The 17,985-nt window shown below is 37.4% G+C and overlaps 3 protein-coding genes across 6 annotated transcripts in view; 2 read left to right on the top strand and 1 right to left on the bottom strand.

Moving 5' to 3' along the window:
• LOC144960476 (exportin-1-like) overlaps window positions 1-2,833 on the bottom strand; it is a 28,957-nt gene extending 26,124 nt beyond the window's left edge. Inside the window, exon 1 of one of the 3 annotated variants that reach the window (XM_078893591.1) lies at window positions 2,723-2,833. In XM_078893591.1, coding sequence (XP_078749717.1) covers window positions 2,723-2,791 — 69 coding nt within the window. In that variant the 5' untranslated portion in view covers window positions 2,792-2,833. Of the gene's footprint in view, window positions 1-2,114; window positions 2,307-2,489; window positions 2,603-2,722 lie in introns of those variants that run through there. The other 2 variants (XM_078893599.1, XM_078893610.1) reach the window with 2 other exon arrangements.
• Window positions 2,834-4,489: 1,656 nt separating this feature from the next.
• Window positions 4,490-8,784, top strand: LOC144957858 (uncharacterized). Its single transcript, XM_078889377.1, has 2 exons — window positions 4,490-6,945; window positions 8,766-8,784. Exons 1-2 carry the CDS (start codon window positions 4,490-4,492, stop codon window positions 8,782-8,784), a joined length of 2,475 nt encoding a protein of 824 aa, XP_078745503.1.
• A 260-nt stretch (window positions 8,785-9,044) lies between these two features.
• Window positions 9,045-17,985, top strand: part of LOC144960462 (uncharacterized) — a 19,644-nt gene continuing 10,703 nt past the window's right edge. The window contains exons 1-2 of one of the 2 annotated variants that reach the window (XM_078893576.1): window positions 9,045-9,247; window positions 17,136-17,290. In XM_078893576.1, the coding sequence (XP_078749702.1) occupies window positions 17,174-17,290 (117 nt within the window). In that variant the 5' untranslated portion in view covers window positions 9,045-9,247; window positions 17,136-17,173. The remainder of the gene's footprint in view (window positions 9,248-17,135; window positions 17,291-17,985) is intronic. The other variant, XM_078893583.1, reaches the window with a different exon arrangement.

Here is a 17,985-nt window from a genome sequence, read left to right as displayed (position 1 = left end):
TCTATCATTTCCCCTCTGGCTCTCCTAAAACTTAGTGTTGGTAGTTTCAACTTCTTCAATCTCTCCGCATAACTTAAGTTCTTCATCCCAGGTAGTTGCTTGTTGATCTTCGCTGCACTCCTTCGATTTGCTCTATCAAGTTTGTACTCAATGGTGACCAAATGGGGCTCGCAAAGTCCAGGTGGGATCTCACAAGTGATTTATAATATAAATTAAATTTATATAGTGAAGGAAATTTCTTCTCATCCAAGTATTGAAATGATCTAATAACTGCAAACATTTGGTTGGCCTTTTTTTTTAACCTTCTTTCCAATATGTTCCTCAAATTTCAACACATCATCTATATAAACCCCAAGATCATTCTCTGAGTGAATTTGTTCAAGCGCTGTGATTATCCCCAGACACCTCTTGACACCTGTCTGGGGATAACGAATTTTTATTATCCCCAGACGCATATTTGAAACTACGCTGTTTTAAATAATTATTTATAAATGTTTCCAAATGCACACAGAAATAAGGAAAGTTAATAAAATATATATAAAAACATAAAATTAACCAACATTAAAATCAGTTGTTACTACATATATACACAATATGCGTCGACTTCGAAGTGGGTGTCATGGCCGAATTGTTTAGTCGTCTGCCCCGGAAGTTTTACCAGAATCAACGTTGCGGGTTCGAATCCTGGGTCCGTCACTTTTTTTTAAAAAATAAATTCCGTCTTCTTTTTACAGAGAAAGGGATGAATGTCCCATCCATCCTCATTAAAAAAAAAAAATCTCTCTCTCTCTCTCTCTTAGTTCCTTTCTAGTTTCTAGCAAATTGCAAACAAACAGAAATATTCAGAGAGGGACCAAATGGTTAGATCGAGGAGAAAAAAACAAACAATATTTTTTTTTTAATAAAATCAATTTTAAGAGATTCATGCTCAGAAACGGAACAAAGGATCAAACAAAAAGGGGAAAAGAATAGACTCGCACAAAAAAAGAAGGTGGGGGGGGGGGGGGGGGAAAGGATGGATGGGACATTTATCCCTTGCAACGTTCTGTAAAAAGAAGACGGAATTTTTTTTTTAAAAAGTGGCGGAACCAGGATTCGAACCCACAACGTCGATTCTGGTAAAACTTCCAGGGCAGACGACTAAACCATTCGGCTATGACATCCACTTCGAAGTCGACGCATATTGTGTATATGTAGTAACAACTGATTTAATGTTGGTTAATTTTATGTTTTTACAGATATTTTATTAACTTTCCTTATTTCTATGTGCATTCAGAAACATTCTATATTCTGGAATGTGGATAAATAGTTTAAAAGAGCGGAGTTGCAAATATGTGTCTGGGGATAACGAAATTTGGTTATCCCCAGACAGGTGTCTGGGGATCACGAATTTTCATTATCCCCAGACAGGTGTCTGGGGATAATGAAAGCCCAGCCTTTTCGTTATCCCCAGACACCTGTCTGGGGATAATGACAGCCTTGTTCAAGAGTTGTTAGTCCAAATTTGTAGTGGTAGGGCTCAGTAAACTCAGTATCCTTTTTTCCTTCCTATTCCAATCTTCATATATTTGAATTTGCATTTTTCAGGATGAAACCGAAGAAGCCAGGTGTCACTCCAATCAGACATTTTATTAAGGTCTTCTTGTAGGGTAAAGTTGTCTTATTCAGATCTTATGGTGTTGAAAACAATTAGTATAATCAGCAAATAAGTATATATCTGAGTTGGTCAATTCTGGAAGGTCGTACGAGTACGAGTCGGTCGTACGAGTACGAGTCGGTCGTACGAGTACGAGTCGTAGGTCTAAGTATTAATTAAGTGAAGTAGTTGTAGAGTAGTAGTAGGATTAGTAGGATGACAAATACAATACAATAGTAACAGTGACAATAGTTCAATAGAGTAATATTAGAGTTAGAGCAGTAGAATTGACAGAACAGTAGACAAACACGAGAAGAGAAAAAGAAAGGATAAGGAGAGAGGAAGGAGGAGAAAGAAGAAAATGGAAAGAAGGAAAAACAAAGAAGTGTCCTGGGAAGTAGAAGCGAAAGTGAAAGGAGAAGAATAAGAATAAGAAGAGTGTGAGGGTATGCATCCTCCCAACATTTCATTTGTTTACATTTTTTCTCCCTCCCTTGTCCATACAATGAGTGAAAGCTGGCATGAAATGACCTCCACTTAAAATCCCTTGTTGTTCATATAACACATGCTTCTCTTAGTTCGGCACCCAAGGACCTAAGGAGTGAAAGTACAGAAGCTTCGTCTGTAGACTGTAGATACATGTGTGTTTACAACTCGCGCGCAATCACATGACTAACATGCAACCATCGTTGAAAGGGCTCGGCTCAGAATAAATTCTCAAGACTTCCGCCGTTTCATACTCGCAATAACATGGCGGCGCCCATTTCGAAGCTGTAAATACTTAAAACAACCTTACTAATACGTTCAATTTGATTTTAAAAATTAATAGAACGAAAAAACATGAATAACTCACATAGATAATCCACCTCGTGAACCAACTCTACGATCTGAAAAAGGATTCTAAATGTATAAACCGGTTGAAACTGGAACATGTTCGCCATGTAAACCTTCGACTCGGGCAATTCCGTAACGAATTATAAGCACCCTCTTTTGCAGATTATATTTATTATGTATTAAATAAAACTTTGAATAATATGCTTTCCTGCATGTAACAATCACTGCAAGATAAAAATATCAAAAGATTACCCAAATGAAAAAATCACAATATTCGTATCTTTCCGTTGTCTTTATTATTCTTGAAACCTCGTCAGCCATTGGACAACTATGAACATGCTTAGATCAATTGCTATTTCTATTTATCCTATTTTATTGCACATTATCCGCGATTTTGAGTGGTACCCTTTCATTTTGTAACGTTGAGAATATTGTAAAGCATCAAGATGATTGTCAATGTCAGTTTGATAGAGCTTTTGTTTTCAAAGCACGAAGGAAAAATCCGCACAATCAACCAATGAAAATGAACGTCACAACATCTTTATGGCAGGGATTAACCTTTTCAAGCTTATGTTTGGGTGGCATGGCTTTCCAGTGCACAGACTGACGCTTATAATTTAACCTATAATATAATTTGGGGGGGGGGGGGGGGGGGGGTGAGGCTTTTTATCACATTTAAGAAGGATAAATGAAAGTTTATATCAATCAAAATAGTAGACCATGGACCCAGGACAATTTTTCTGTCCCTCCATCTGCGGCCGCATAATTTTGCCTTTCGCATGTTTATTTTTATTATTATTATTATTATTATTATTATTATTATTAATTGGAGATTTGACGAATTTTTACGATTTGTGGCTTGGAAAAGTCACCAAATTTGAGGTTTCTGCGTTAAAAATTGGTCGTTTTGTGAAAGAAAGAAATAGGCCTGGGGCCAGATGAACAGAGCCTGGGGTCATCGGCATCTTTATTAGATGTGCAAAGTCTCCCCAGGGACTGAAACAGGGTTTAATTAAGGATGTATAATTCTGCTATTTTCCCTAGTTGTCGCATAATTAATCAATCAAGGGTTTTTATAGAATGACATATTCAACCAGCAAATGAAGTACGATAGGGATAGATTTTTTTGACGAAATTAACTTGATTATTAAGTTGCTTTATGCTGAAACCACGCCAGAAGATTAGAACATAATCTAATTTATGTGATAATATGCTTGGTTTGGAAATGGCTTTTGTATTGTAAAATATCATCATTAAAAATTAAAGATTAGAAAATTTAAGAACATTGAGGTAAACGTATTTCGTTTGTTTCCTTCATAGAAGTGTGAAGAAAAACTGTTCTTTTTTGTTTGTTTTTCTTGGGGTTTTTTTGTTGTTGTTGTTGTTGTTTTTTGTTGTTTTTTTTTTTTTTTTTTTGGGGGGGGGGGGGTTGCTGCTTTTTTGTGGGGATTTTTTTAGGTAGGCCCTTTGTGAACTTACTAGTTCACGTCGGGTAGGCATTATAGCATTGTAAGGTTAAGAGAAATATATTAATTTTTGTTTTAAATTAGGTGTCTTTATAAATTTCATATGAATTATAATTTTTATTATACCTAATAATTTTTATCATTAATGCTAATATTGATAATTGTTGCATAACTTCGTGTGCCTTTTTTTCTTCTTTCTTTTTTGATATTCAGATGTGGATTGCGACAATTTTTATTGGCTTTCAATGTTTTGAGTTGAGATCTGGTTATAGCCTTCTTTTTTTTTTCTCCTCCAACTTCTTGCTTTTAAATGTGTATATTCTTTGCTTGTATATATGTACAAATTGCATCGGCATCACAACAAATATTCGCATTTTTGAGCGCATAATTTGTCGTTTTTGGCATAATTTTGGGTAGTGGGGCAGATTGAGATCTGTCAATAGGAGTAGTAAGGCGTCTCCTTCCTCCACTAGCCTGCGGGAGGTCCTTGGGCAAGACCGAGTACCCGCAATGCCCCCCGAACAGGGTTACATGAAGTCGCGCCAGGCAGGCGATGGATGAGGATGGAGAGCAGCTGAAGGAGCTTCAGAACTGGTCTCTTCTTCAATGTGCTAGGCAGAGGATATCCTATGGATACAATGGCTGGGACACACGTCCTGTAAGGACACTGCTCTCTCACAGAAAGCAATGGCAAACTACTGTGAGTAAACCTGCCACGGAAACCCGAATGAAGAAAAGCAAAACAAATAACGATATGAGACCTGGTAATGAGACCCCCAAGTTAGATTGGTCTCCAAAGCGTATTGGGGAAGAACCTGACGCCGGCGGGAGTACCAGCCTAGTTGATGAAGGCATAACGCCTGACTGTACAGACCTGGGAAAGAACCGGAATACATGGTTAAAGCGGAACTACCTCATAGGAACTTGGAACATAAGAAGTATGGCAGCCGGTAAACTCAACACCATCATCAATGAAGCAGAAGAAAACAAAATAGACATTCTGGGACTGTCGGAACAAAGATGGGCTGGAAGTGGACATTTCACAACCAGCTGCGGAGGAAGGATAATTTACTCAGGAAGGGAAAAATCTGGACAAAGCGGTGTGGCAATCTATCTCGCAAAAACAACAGTCAACAGCCTCATTGGATACAAACCAGTGAGTGATCGCATTGTTAGCATTAGACTCCAAGGTCAAGCTAAAAACATCACGTTTATTCAAGTTTACGCACCAACAACTGCTGCAACTGAAGAAGCAATAGAGAATTTCTATGATGCCCTACAAAAGGAAGTGGACAACAAAGATAAACAGGACATATTAATAATCGCTGGTGACTTTAATGCCAAGGTAGGACGAAAAAAGAACAGTGAAGAAGATGGAATCATTGGAATATCTGGACTAGGGGAAAGAAACGAAAGAGGCGAGACACTCATAGATTTTGCACTGGCAAATCAACTTGCAATAAAAAACACCATGTTCAAAAAACATCCAAGAAGACTATTTACGTGGACATCGCCAGATGGAAGAACAAAAAACCAAATTGATTACATCATGATTGAAAAAAGATGGAACACCATAATTCAAGACGTCACGACCAAACCAAAAGCAGACTGTGACACAGACCACGAACTTTTGATATCAAAACTGAAACTGAAGCTTAAAATGAAGAAAAAAGTTACAAGACCTATTAGATACGAAGTTGACAGTATCAATGAAGAATTTGCGATTGAAGTAAAGAATCGTTTCCAACTGCTACTTCAAGATATCGAGGAAAAGGAACCGGAAGAGATCGCAAATGAGACAAGGAAAATATACTTGGAATCCGCTGAAAAACACCTTCCTAAAAAACGGGGCAAAAAACAACCATGGATGAGTGAAAATACACTAAACAAAATCAAAGAGAGGAAAGACGCAAAGACGACTCATGGCACTCATAGCAATGTATACAAAGAGATAGCTAAGGAAGTGAAAAAGCTGTGCAGAACGGATAAGAAAGAATATCTCATGAGAAAATGCAGAAAAATAGAAGACCTTCAGAGAGAAAACAAGACCAGGGAAATGTATGATGAAATAAAAACCATCACAAAAAGTTTTCAATCACGAATAGGGGTGATAAAAGATGAGCAAGGTAAACCCCTCACAGAAGCAGAAGACATAGCAAATAGGTGGAAAAGATATTGTGAAGATATGTACACAGAAGACCAAATAAACGAAATCCAACCTTTGCAAAACAACATGCAAAAAGAAAACGAAGAATCTAGCTTACCACCTCTAAAATCTGAAATAGAATGGGCAATTAAATCACTTAAAGATGGGAAAAGTCCAGGTTGTGACAACATTCAAGCTGAGATGATAAAAGCAAGCGAAGATGAAGGAGTTGAAGTATATCTAAGACTTTGTACGAAAATTTGGGAGAAAGAAATTTGGCCCTCAGATTGGAGGAGAGCAATTTTTATACCATTGCCTAAGAAAGGAGACTTACAACTATGCTCCAACTACCGAACAATATCACTCATCAGTCATGCAAGCAAAATCCTTCTAAAAATTATCATGAACAGGATTGAACGTAAACTGGAAGAAGAAGTCAGTAACACCCAGGCAGGTTTTAGAAAAAACAGAGGGACAAGAGACCACATATTCAATTTGCGTCAAATTATTCAGAAGCATCGAGAAGTAAATTCTGGCCTCCACACTTGTTTTATAGACTATTCGAAAGCTTTTGATTGTGTTAATCATGAGAAACTATGGGAAACTCTCCTGGAGATGAACTTTGATCCTAGAATTAGAAACCTGATAAGATCCCTCTATGAGAACCAACAATCAGCGGTACAACTAGAAAGCGGAACAACAGAATGGTTCAAAGTTACAAAAGGAGTAAGACAGGGATGTATTCTATCACCCCATTTGTTCAGCATTTACACTGAAGGTATAATGCGAGATGTGGAAAACGATGTCAGGAGAAGTAATTACAACGAACCTAAAATGCAAGGTCTACCCATAAAAGATCTGAGGTACGCAGACGACACTGCACTATTGTCCACAACACCGGGGGGACTAGAGAATCTAATAACATATGTAAAGGAACATAGCGAGACCAAAGGCCTTAAGCTGAATATAAAGAAGACCAAAATCATGAATACTGACAAATGCAAAACAGATGCCATCATAAAAATCAATGGAGAAGAAATAGAAAGAGTAAAGAATTTTGAATATCTTGGAGCCAGGATTGAGTACAACGGGAAATCGGCCCCAGAGATCAGGAGGAGACTAGCAATGGCAAGATCAAAGCTAGAAAAGATGAATCATATCTGGAAAGGGCAGTGCATTCAAACAAAAATCAAAATCCTCAAAAGTGTTGTTTTCCCGACTGCAACATATGGATGCGAAGCATGGACTATCAGCAAAGCAGAGAGCACAAAGATCACAGCTTTTGAAATGGCATGCTACAGAAAAATACTCAGAATATCATGGACTGAAAAACAAACAAACAAAGAAGTCCTGAGAAGGATCGGAATAAAATCACCAATTCTTCTTCAAACTGTAAAGAAATTGAAACTAAACTATTTTGGCCACACGACTCGCCACGAATCATTAGAAAAGCACATTCTGCAGACAAGGGTAGACGGCAAGAGAGGAAGAGGTAGACCAACAAGAAGCTGGGAACAAGATATATGTGAATGGCTGGGAATGACAGCAACTCAAGCAAGTAGACTGGCGGAAAACCGTAATCTGTTTCGCAAGAAAGTTCGGGAAGCAACGTCCTACGCAGGATCAGCTGACTAGATGATGAATTGGGGCGTGGTGGGGGGAGGGGCTTTTTCCTGGAAAGACAGATTTTTGACGTTCACTTTTCGGCCCCTGCAATTTTCAATCCGTTCTAGTTGTAGTGGTAGTAGTAGTAGTAGTAGTAGTAGTAGTAGTAGTAGTAGTAGTAGTAGTAGTAGTAGTATTAGTAGTAGTAGTAGTAGTAGTAGTAGTAGTAATAGTAGTAGTAGTAATAATAATAGTAGTAGTAGTAGTAGTAGTAGTAGTAGTAGTAGTAGTAGTAGTAGTAGTAGTAGTAGCAGTAGTAATAGTAGTAGTAGCAGCAGCAGCAGCAGCAGCAGTAGTAGTAGTAGTAGTAGTAGTAGTAGTAGTAGTAGTAGTAGTAGTAGTAGTAGTAGTAATATCATCATACTGGAGTCTCGAGAGCTCGGTTGGTAGAACACTCGCTTGACACGCAAAGGGACTGAAACAGATCTATCCAGAGTGAAGCCCCGAATCCCCCCCCCCCCCTTGCCCACAGTGATTGAGTAGCTGAATCTAGAGGAACGTACTTTGCGATAGCCTAGTGTCCTATACAAAGGGTTTTTTTTTTTAATTAGGATTGTCCGTTTCACGTTATAGAAACTGGGATATACTCCGGATTCACGGGCCTAATGTAAACGTCGCTCTGAAGGACTACTACTACCACCACTACCTAGGTACTACTACTGCTGCTTTTATCATTATTATTATTATTATTATTATTATTATTATTATTATTATTATTATTATTATTATTATTATTATTATTATTATTATTGTTGTTGTTGTTGTTGTTTGCTGTTGTTGGTGTTGATATTATCATTATTATTATTATTATTATTATTATTATTATTATTATTATTATTATATTATTATTATTATTATTATTATTATTATTATTATTATTATTATCATTATTATTATTATTATTATTATTATTATTATTATTATTATCATTATTATGTGGACAATTTAGATAATAATTACACGTCGATTATTACCCAACTACGTTGATCTTATTCATGTTTTAATTACCTATGTGCAGACTGATGACTCAGAACTAAGAAAGATCTAATTTATTTCGGTGGGTAAATAAGTACAAAAATAAATTATTACGAACCTGTACTTCTTCTCATTCTGTTTGTATTTAATTTTGAGGAGAGAGATGAAGACAACAAAATTATGTGTTTGATTCAAAGCGAACAACTGTGTGTATGCCCTGGTTTGATTCTTTAAAGGATCACTTTATTACCACAAAGGGTTAAAACTATTTTGGGAATCACTTCTTCGAGTTATCGTCTATTTTTAGAACCAGTAATTTTCCATCCCCTGATTCCAGGGAACAAGTATGAACCACTTCCGGCAAGTTTACTTCATTGTACATTCATTCTTGTTGAAAGGAAAACAGTAAACAGTAAACATGCCGATTGCTCACAGATTACTCATTGGCAGTATATAATGATACAACCAACGTCTTGACAAACACTGACAATGGCAGATGAAGATTTTCCTATATTATGATATTATGTACGGGTCTTTTTTTTTTAAAATTCGTTTGAAAAATGTATATGTAGACTTTCTTTTACTTTTAGTTTTAGACATATTGCCATAGTCTAGAGTCTACTAAGAAAGAGGACCAGGCCAGAGGCTTAAAAAAAAAAAAAAAAAAAACAATCCCAGGCCTGAATGAATGAGAATGTGTGTGAGAAATACAAAAGGCCCCGTCTCCGAATTAAGAAAATAAAATCATAAGCAAAACATAGAAGCATGTTTGAGTCATTGACTACATTGCTAAGACAAACTCGAGTAAGAGTAAGAGTGTAGGCACTTTGATAAAATTTTCAAACTCAAAATATCTTAATTTGACCCAGTCAGAGGGATGGGACTTGAAAAAATATATAATTTGAGGTACTACCTCAAACTCGGGGACCCAAATAATTTTGGGGGTTTGGGAGGGAGGGATGGGTAGTGGGGCAGATTGAGATCTGTCAATAGGAGTAGTAAGGCGTCTCCTTCCCTCCACTAGCCTGCGGGAGGTCCTTGGGCAAGACCGAGTACCCGCAATGCCCCCGAACAGGGTTACGTGAAGTCGCGCCAGGCAGGCGATGGATGAGGATGGAGAGCAGCTGAAGGAGCTTCAGAACTGGTCTCTTCTTCAATGTGCTAGGCAGAGGATATCCCATGGATACAATGGCTGGGACACACGTCCTGTAAGGACACTGCTCTCTCACAGAAAGCAATGGCAAACTACTGTGAGTAAACCTGCCACGGAAACCTGAATGAAGAAAAGCAAAACAAATAACGATATGAGACCTGGTAATGAGACCCCCAAGTTAGATTGGTCTCCAAAGCGTATTGGGGAAGAACCTGACGCCGGCGGGAGTACCAGCCTAGTTGATGAAGGCATAACGCCTGACTGTACAGACCTGGGAAAGAACCGGAATACATGGTTAAAGCGGAACTACCTCATAGGAACTTGGAACATAAGAAGTATGGCAGCCGGTAAACTCAACACCATCATCAATGAAGCAGAAGAAAACAAAATAGACATTCTGGGACTGTCGGAACACAGATGGGCTGGAAGTGGACATTTCACAACCAGCTGCGGAGGAAGGATAATTTACTCAGGAAGGGAAAAATCTGGACAAAGCGGTGTGGCAATCTATCTCGCAAAAACAACAGTCAACAGCCTCATTGGATACAAACCAGTGAGTGATCGCATTGTTAGCATTAGACTCCAAGGTCAAGCTAAAAACATCACGTTTATTCAAGTTTACGCACCAACAACTGCTGCAACTGAAGAAGCAATAGAGAATTTCTATGATGCCCTACAAAAGGAAGTGGACAACAAAGATAAACAGGACATATTAATAATCGCTGGTGACTTTAATGCCAAGGTAGGACGAAAAAGAACAGTGAAGAAGATGGAATCATTGGAATATCTGGACTAGGGGAAAGAAACGAAAGAGGCGAGACACTCATAGATTTTGCACTGGCAAATCAACTTGCAATAAAAAACACCATGTTCAAAAAACATCCAAGAAGACTATTTACGTGGACATCGCCAGATGGAAGAACAAAAAACCAAATTGATTACATCATGATTGAAAAAAGATGGAACACCATAATTCAAGACGTCACGACCAAACCAAAAGCAGACTGTGACACAGACCACGAACTTTTGATATCAAAACTGAAACTGAAGCTTAAAATGAAGAAAAAAGTTACAAGACCTATTAGATACGAAGTTGACAGTATCAATGAAGAATTTGCGATTGAAGTAAAGAATCGTTTCCAACTGCTACTTCAAGATATCGAGGAAAAGGAACCGGATGAGATCGCAAATGAGACAAGGAAAATATACTTGGAATCCGCTGAAAAACACCTTCCTAAAAAACGGGGCAAAAAACAACCATGGATGAGTGAAAATACATTAAACAAAATCAAAGAGAGGAAAGACGCAAAGACGACTCATGGCACTCATAGCAATGTATACAAAGAGATAGCTAAGGAAGGGAAAAAGCTGTGCAGAACGGATAAGAAAGAATATCTCATGAGAAAATGCAGAAAAATAGAAGACCTTCAGAGAGAAAACAAGACCAGGGAAATGTATGATGAAATAAAAACCATCACAAAAAGTTTTCAATCACGAATAGGGGTGATAAAAGATGAGCAAGGTAAACCCCTCACAGAAGCAGAAGACATAGCAAATAGGTGGAAAAGATATTGTGAAGATATGTACACAGAAGACCAAATAAACGAAATCCAACCTTTGCAAAACAACATGCAAAATGAAAACGAAGAATCTAGCTTACCACCTCTAAAATCTGAAATAGAATGGGCAATTAAATCACTTAAAGATGGGAAAAGTCCAGGTTGTGACAACATTCAAGCTGAGATGATAAAAGCAAGCGAAGATGAAGGAGTTGAAGTATATCTAAGACTTTGTACGAAAATTTGGGAGAAAGAAATTTGGCCCTCAGATTGGAGGAGAGCAATTTTTATACCATTGCCTAAGAAAGGAGACTTACAACTATGCTCCAACTACCGAACAATATCACTCATCAGTCATGCAAGCAAAATCCTTCTAAAAATTATCATGAACAGGATTGAACGTAAACTGGAAGAAGAAGTCAGTAACACCCAGGCAGGTTTTAGAAAAAACAGAGGGACAAGAGACCACATATTCAATTTGCGTCAAATTATTCAGAAGCATCGAGAAGTAAATTCTGGCCTCCACACTTGTTTTATAGACTATTCGAAAGCTTTTGATTGTGTTAATCATGAGAAACTATGGGAAACTCTCCTGGAGATGAACTTTGATCCTAGAATTAGAAACCTGATAAGATCCCTCTATGAGAACCAACAATCAGCGGTACAACTAGAAAGCGGAACAACAGAATGGTTCAAAGTTACAAAAGGAGTAAGACAGGGGTGTATTCTATCACCCCATTTGTTCAGCATTTACACTGAAGGTATAATGCGAGATGTGGAAAACGATGTCAGGAGAAGTAATTACAACGAACCTAAAATGCAAGGTCTACCCATAAAAGATCTGAGGTACGCAGACGACACTGCACTATTGTCCACAACACCGGGGGGACTAGAGAATCTAATAACATCTGTAAAGGAACATAGCGAGACCAAAGGCCTTAAGCTGAATATAAAGAAGACCAAAATCATGAATACTGACAAATGCAAAACAGATGCCATCATAAAAATCAATGGAGAAGAAATAGAAAGAGTAAAGAATTTTGAATATCTTGGAGCCAGGATTGAGTACAACGGGAAATCGGCCCCAGAGATAAGGAGGAGACTAGCAATGGCAAGATCAAAGCTAGAAAAGATGAATAATATCTGGAAAGGGCAGTGCATTCAAACAAAAATCAAAATCCTCAAAAGTGTTGTTTTCCCAACTGCAACATATGGATGCGAAGCATGGACTATCAGCAAAGCAGAGAGCACAAAGATCACAGCTTTTGAAATGGCATGCTACAGAAAAATACTCAGAATATCATGGACTGAAAAACAAACAAACAAAGAAGTCCTGAGAAGGATCGGAATAAAATCACCAATTCTTCTTCAAACTGTAAAGAAATTGAAACTAAACTATTTTGGCCACACGACTCGCCACGAATCATTAGAAAAGCACATTCTGCAGACAAGAGTAGACGGCAAGAGAGGAAGAGGTAGACCAACAAGAAGCTGGGAACAAGATATATGTGAATGGCTGGGAATGACAGCAACTCAAGCAAGTAGACTGGCGGAAAACCGTAATCTGTTTCGCAAGAAAGTTCGGGAAGCAACGTCCTACGCAGGATCAGCTGACTAGATGATGGGAGGGAGGAGGGGGGGGGAACTTCTTTTTTTTTTTTAAGTCTATCTTAGATAGTAGGGCGTTTGGGAGAGACTTTATAAAAAAGAAAAAAAAGTTTCCCCCCTCCAAACCCCCCAAAATTATTTTTTTTAAAAAGTTTCCCCTCTCCCAAACCCCCCAAATTATTTGGGTCCCCGAGTTTGCGGTAGTACCTAATTTGATACCTTATTTAACGACTAATGGTTCCATTATTTATATTTTTCTGTTGAAATTTTTAGTCAATTTTACAGAGAGAATCTGTGATCTCAATGCTGCCTCAAAACCAGCACCTCGCGGCGATCGGGAAAGTTTGGGTTTTGCAGTCAACATGGCCCACATATTGTTTTCAGTAATTTTGTTTCAATTAAAAAATAAATGGCAAGTATTGGGTATCATTTTAAAGGTCAGAAAATAAAATCAGAAAATCATTTTCATGTATGGAAAGTATGGAAAAAATTAATGTTAAATGAAAATGGAAAAAAAAAAGAGAGATTATTGTCTTAAAAAGTGGGGTTGATGGCGAGTAAAATAAAGTAGTGAGCGAGTTTATCAATTTTGATAAAATTTGGCAGAGACATTCTTCAATTAATTGTCTATCGATGTATCAAGTATAATTAAAATGTATCCATAATTTTAAAAGTTCTTAAAATTAAAAACATTGATAAATTTTTACTTCATTAGTTTTCTGAAAATACAATCAGGAATTAAGAATGAAATACACCGTTAGAAAGCTTCTTTTGTGCCCTTTAACATGATACCAAAATTAGTCACATAGGTTCACAAATAAAGCCATGGTGACAAAAACAGTAAAGGATCTAAAATAAAGTTTTTTAAAAACGATTTTCACCTTACAGTGAGCCTATCGACGGCCACTGTACTGGAGTTATCAAAGTGCCTAGAATAAGAGAGTGAACTTTGACTTTGATTTAGGTCTTTACAACTTCAATCACTTGCGTTTTTCTTTTACTTACTGATACTTCTCTAATGGAGGCATTCAATCGAATGTATCTTTTACTTTCAAGCCCAAGCGTAATGTCTTCTTAATCTTAATCTTACAATTTTTTTTTACCAAGCCTTTAAGTGAAGGTATTTTCCTCCATTTTATGCGGCAGGACTCAGCCAAATTATGATATAGATCTGAAACTACAAATTACAATAAACAATGGGCTTGATTGTAGATGTACTACAGTAAAGGTTACAGTTGACAGTACTAGCAGAAGCAATGGTGATGGTGGAAGTTGAAAAAAAAACTCGAGCTTTTAAATAGCGCAATATCCACCAAACATGCTCAAAGCGCTTTACAATGGGCCCCAAGCCAACAGCAAAACTCTACATGTAAGACAAGACATGAAGCAGTACCGTAAGGTGATATTTATAATTTTTCCGACAGAGACGACACTGTTAACGGCCAGCTACTCATTTTACACCTACGTATGATCAGAAAATGAGAGTAAAGAGCCTTTGCGAAAGACCCAACTATGCGCTGTTCAGGGATTTGAACCCAGGACCTTCCACTTCCAATCTGAAGGCGAGCGTTATATACTAGACCACATAGCCGCCTAAAGTAGTAGTAATGGCAGCAGCAACCGTAGCAGTAGTAGTGGTGGTGGTGGTAGTATGTGGATAGTTGTAATTGTAGTTGTGGCATTAATAGTGTACTAATAGTTGTAGTAATTTTGTTGTTATAGTAATGGTGGTGGTGGTAGTTGTAGTAGTGGTATTAGTAGTATAATATTAGTTGTAAGAGTGGTTTTAGTAGTTGTTGTGTTAGTAGCAGTAGCAGTAATGGCAGCAGTAGTTTTAGTATTGGTAGTAATAGTAGCAGTGGTGGTGGTAGTTGTGGCAGTAGTTGTAATAGTAACAGTAGTAGTTGTTATTTTTGTGGTAGTAGTGTTATTAGTCGTAGTGGTGGTGGAAGGCAGCAGTAGTAGTACTTGTAGTACTGGTAATATTAAATTGACTCATCCAATCATAGGGGCAATGCAATGACCACAAATATTAATAATAATAATAATAATATACTTTATTCATCCAAAAAAATGGAAATTCGTTTACAGACATTTCCATGGATTAACATGCTCATGCACTTCATACAATGCTTCATTTATTCCCCCCCAAATTCTCATTTCATAATGTACCAGTTGCCTGTTAGGCTTATTTTTAGTACTAACAATTAAAAATATCCACCTGTCCAGTGGGGTACTGCACAGATAGTGGCCAACTTTCCTGATAAAATTGGGACTGTCCCGTATTGGCAATCTGGAGAAAAGTTGTTTTCTCAAAATTGGACTGTTACTGTTATTTATATGTATGGATTAGCCTTGCATGTCCCAGGATTGTGCTTTTATGACCAGCAAATTAAAACAAGGACAATAAAGGCTCTAAATCTAGATTATATTATATAGTAGTCCAAACATGCTGTTGTTTTAGGTCATGATGGTATTGTGCATAAGGGTGAACCGATTTTGCTCTTTGAAAAGTTGGCCTCTGTGGGTAATGTGTTTAATCCAGGGACACAACATGGGGACCAGAATGTTCCATGATCACTGTCACCCATTCAGCAACTGATCATGATCAACATTGCTTTACTTTTTTTACAAGATGAGGCACTGTACTGCTGGGCTGCCGAACCACACACATATATAAATATATGAGAGGTCATGTCTTAGCAACCGATAAATATGATCCATCCCTTTGAATCAATATTATTGTCATGTCAGGGTAAACTCGATGCTGATGATTTAATCTCTGGTTAAAAATGTTTAATTTGGGTTAAGTGTTTGTTTTACTACAGAGAATGAGTAGTTTCTTAAACTGAAAAATACCTGCCCGCTCCATCCCCTATATGATAGATTTAAACTGAAATTCACTATTTAGCATCTTCACATAACCTTGAGACCTTAGGCTTATGTCACAAAGTGAGATAAATATGCTCATGACTTAACTGCTAGTTTTTTGTGTGGTTTAGCTGTCAACTTCAGTATCTCCATATACTGGGCTGTTGATGCCTCTTTGTAAGTTGTTAGAAAATCAGAAAACACAATGCAAAATGGTGTAGCTAATGTAGGACATGTGATTTGATAGTTATATTCTCATTATAAGTATACTGTTTAAAATGTGCTGATTACTATTTGCTGCTTGTAAAAGTCCATGGTGTTTGTTTCCCCAGGCGAATTATTTATTGTGTTCCCATTAATTTATTTCTATGCTTTGACTGATTTAGAGCATACAGTTTACCTTATTGAACCAAATTTTATTTTCACAAAGTACATTAACACCATTTTTGTAGTTATCGACTTATTCCTCTTCATTCCTAATGGAGCATAGAGCCCCTAAAGCAGTCCTCTATCTTTTTCTGTTAGCTTCTTCAGGTCTATCAGGAGCACCCTCTTTTCCTCTTGCCCTGGCTTTCATTCAAATGCCTGCATGATGATATTGCAAGGATCTTCCCAAAATGTATTTTCAGCTAATCCCCACTTTGTTCTTTTGGCCTGGGCCTCAATTTGGCAGCTGTTTTACTCTCTTCCAAAGGTCAAAGTATGGACAATTTTATACCATTTAATGCGAAGAATCACCATGCATAGTAGTATTACCACTTGTGTAATACCTGTCATTGTCTACAGGTATTGATTCGCACATGAATAGTGTTGGGTAATGTATGTGAAATGCATTGTTGGTAAAATGTCTTATCAAAGGCTTTACTCTCTGTTCCAGAGTTTCATGATCATTATCATTCATCCAATCACTGAACTTGACTTTATTACAATAGGGTACACTGCTTGGCTGTTGCCATCTCATAATTTGCCTAGTGTCAGGAAGAATTATCTCTGCAATTTTTGGATGGTTTCTATCATTTGATCTTTTCATAAATACTGATGATAAGGTCAAAATATCATCATTGAAGTCAAGTTGTATGTTGAATGATATTATATTATCAAATCAAATCTATTTATTCACGTCGGTAGACAATGAGAAACAACCAAACAAAATACAAAATAAAAACAAAAGTATAGATCTTTTTCTCTTTTTCATTTAATCATGCATCATTTTTTTTTACAGAATTTGGACTGAATTCTGATAGATCTGTCAAAGGCTAAATGGATGGAGAAAGAAATTGCAGTTCCAGCTCCACTAAGACATCGAGTTCCTTAGGAGACAATCCCATTTTAAATGCCGTTTCCACTTTATTATCAAAGCAACACAACATATCACAGGTGAGCGAGATAAACATACCAAAATGCTTTTGGTGAAATTTATATTTTCTTCTGTCCTCTTTCTCTCCATTTAAACATCAATATGTTGCTCTACTCATAGCAATTATTGGGCTGAATATGTTGAGGAATCCTGTTACTGCACTAAACTAATATGAAAGTTGTGATTACTAAAATAAAATAAGTACAAAACTGCCAATGATCTTATCAGGGCTGAGAATCTTCCGCCTAAAGGCGGATTTCCGCCTAAATGGTGGTTTATCTCCACCCATCACCATCACTATTCCGCCTTTTAAAAAGGCTCACCACAGCCACAACATCAACATCCCTATCACTATCACCACTACTTTTACAACCACCACCTGTACTACAACAACCATCACATCATCATTCCTATCACAATTACTACTACAACCACCACCACATCATCATCTCTACCACCACCACCACTACAGCGACAACCACTACTACTACAACTACCATCACATCATCATCCCTACCACCACTACTACAAAAACCACCACCACATCATCATTCCTACTACCAATACAACTACATCCTCCACCACCACATCATCCCAACTATCACTACTACTACCACCCCACATCATCCCTACCACAACTATTACCACCACCACCAAACCATCATTCCCAACACCTCTACAGCTACAACCACCATATCATCATCCTTATCACGAC

This window comes from Berghia stephanieae, chromosome 1 (assembly GCF_034508935.2).
Source record: "Berghia stephanieae isolate SIO BIC M18660-M18661 chromosome 1, UCSD_Bste_1.3, whole genome shotgun sequence".
NCBI lineage: Eukaryota > Metazoa > Mollusca > Gastropoda > Nudibranchia > Aeolidiidae > Berghia > Berghia stephanieae.
Note: the sequence above shows the minus strand (reverse complement) of the source record. Positions and strands in the feature narration are given on the sequence as shown.

Bases quoted from the DNA above. Each gene is read 5' to 3' on its own strand.
- LOC144957858 (XM_078889377.1), top strand. From the start codon at position 4,490: ATGGATGAGGATGGAGAGCAGCTGAAGGAGCTTCAGAACTGGTCTCTT.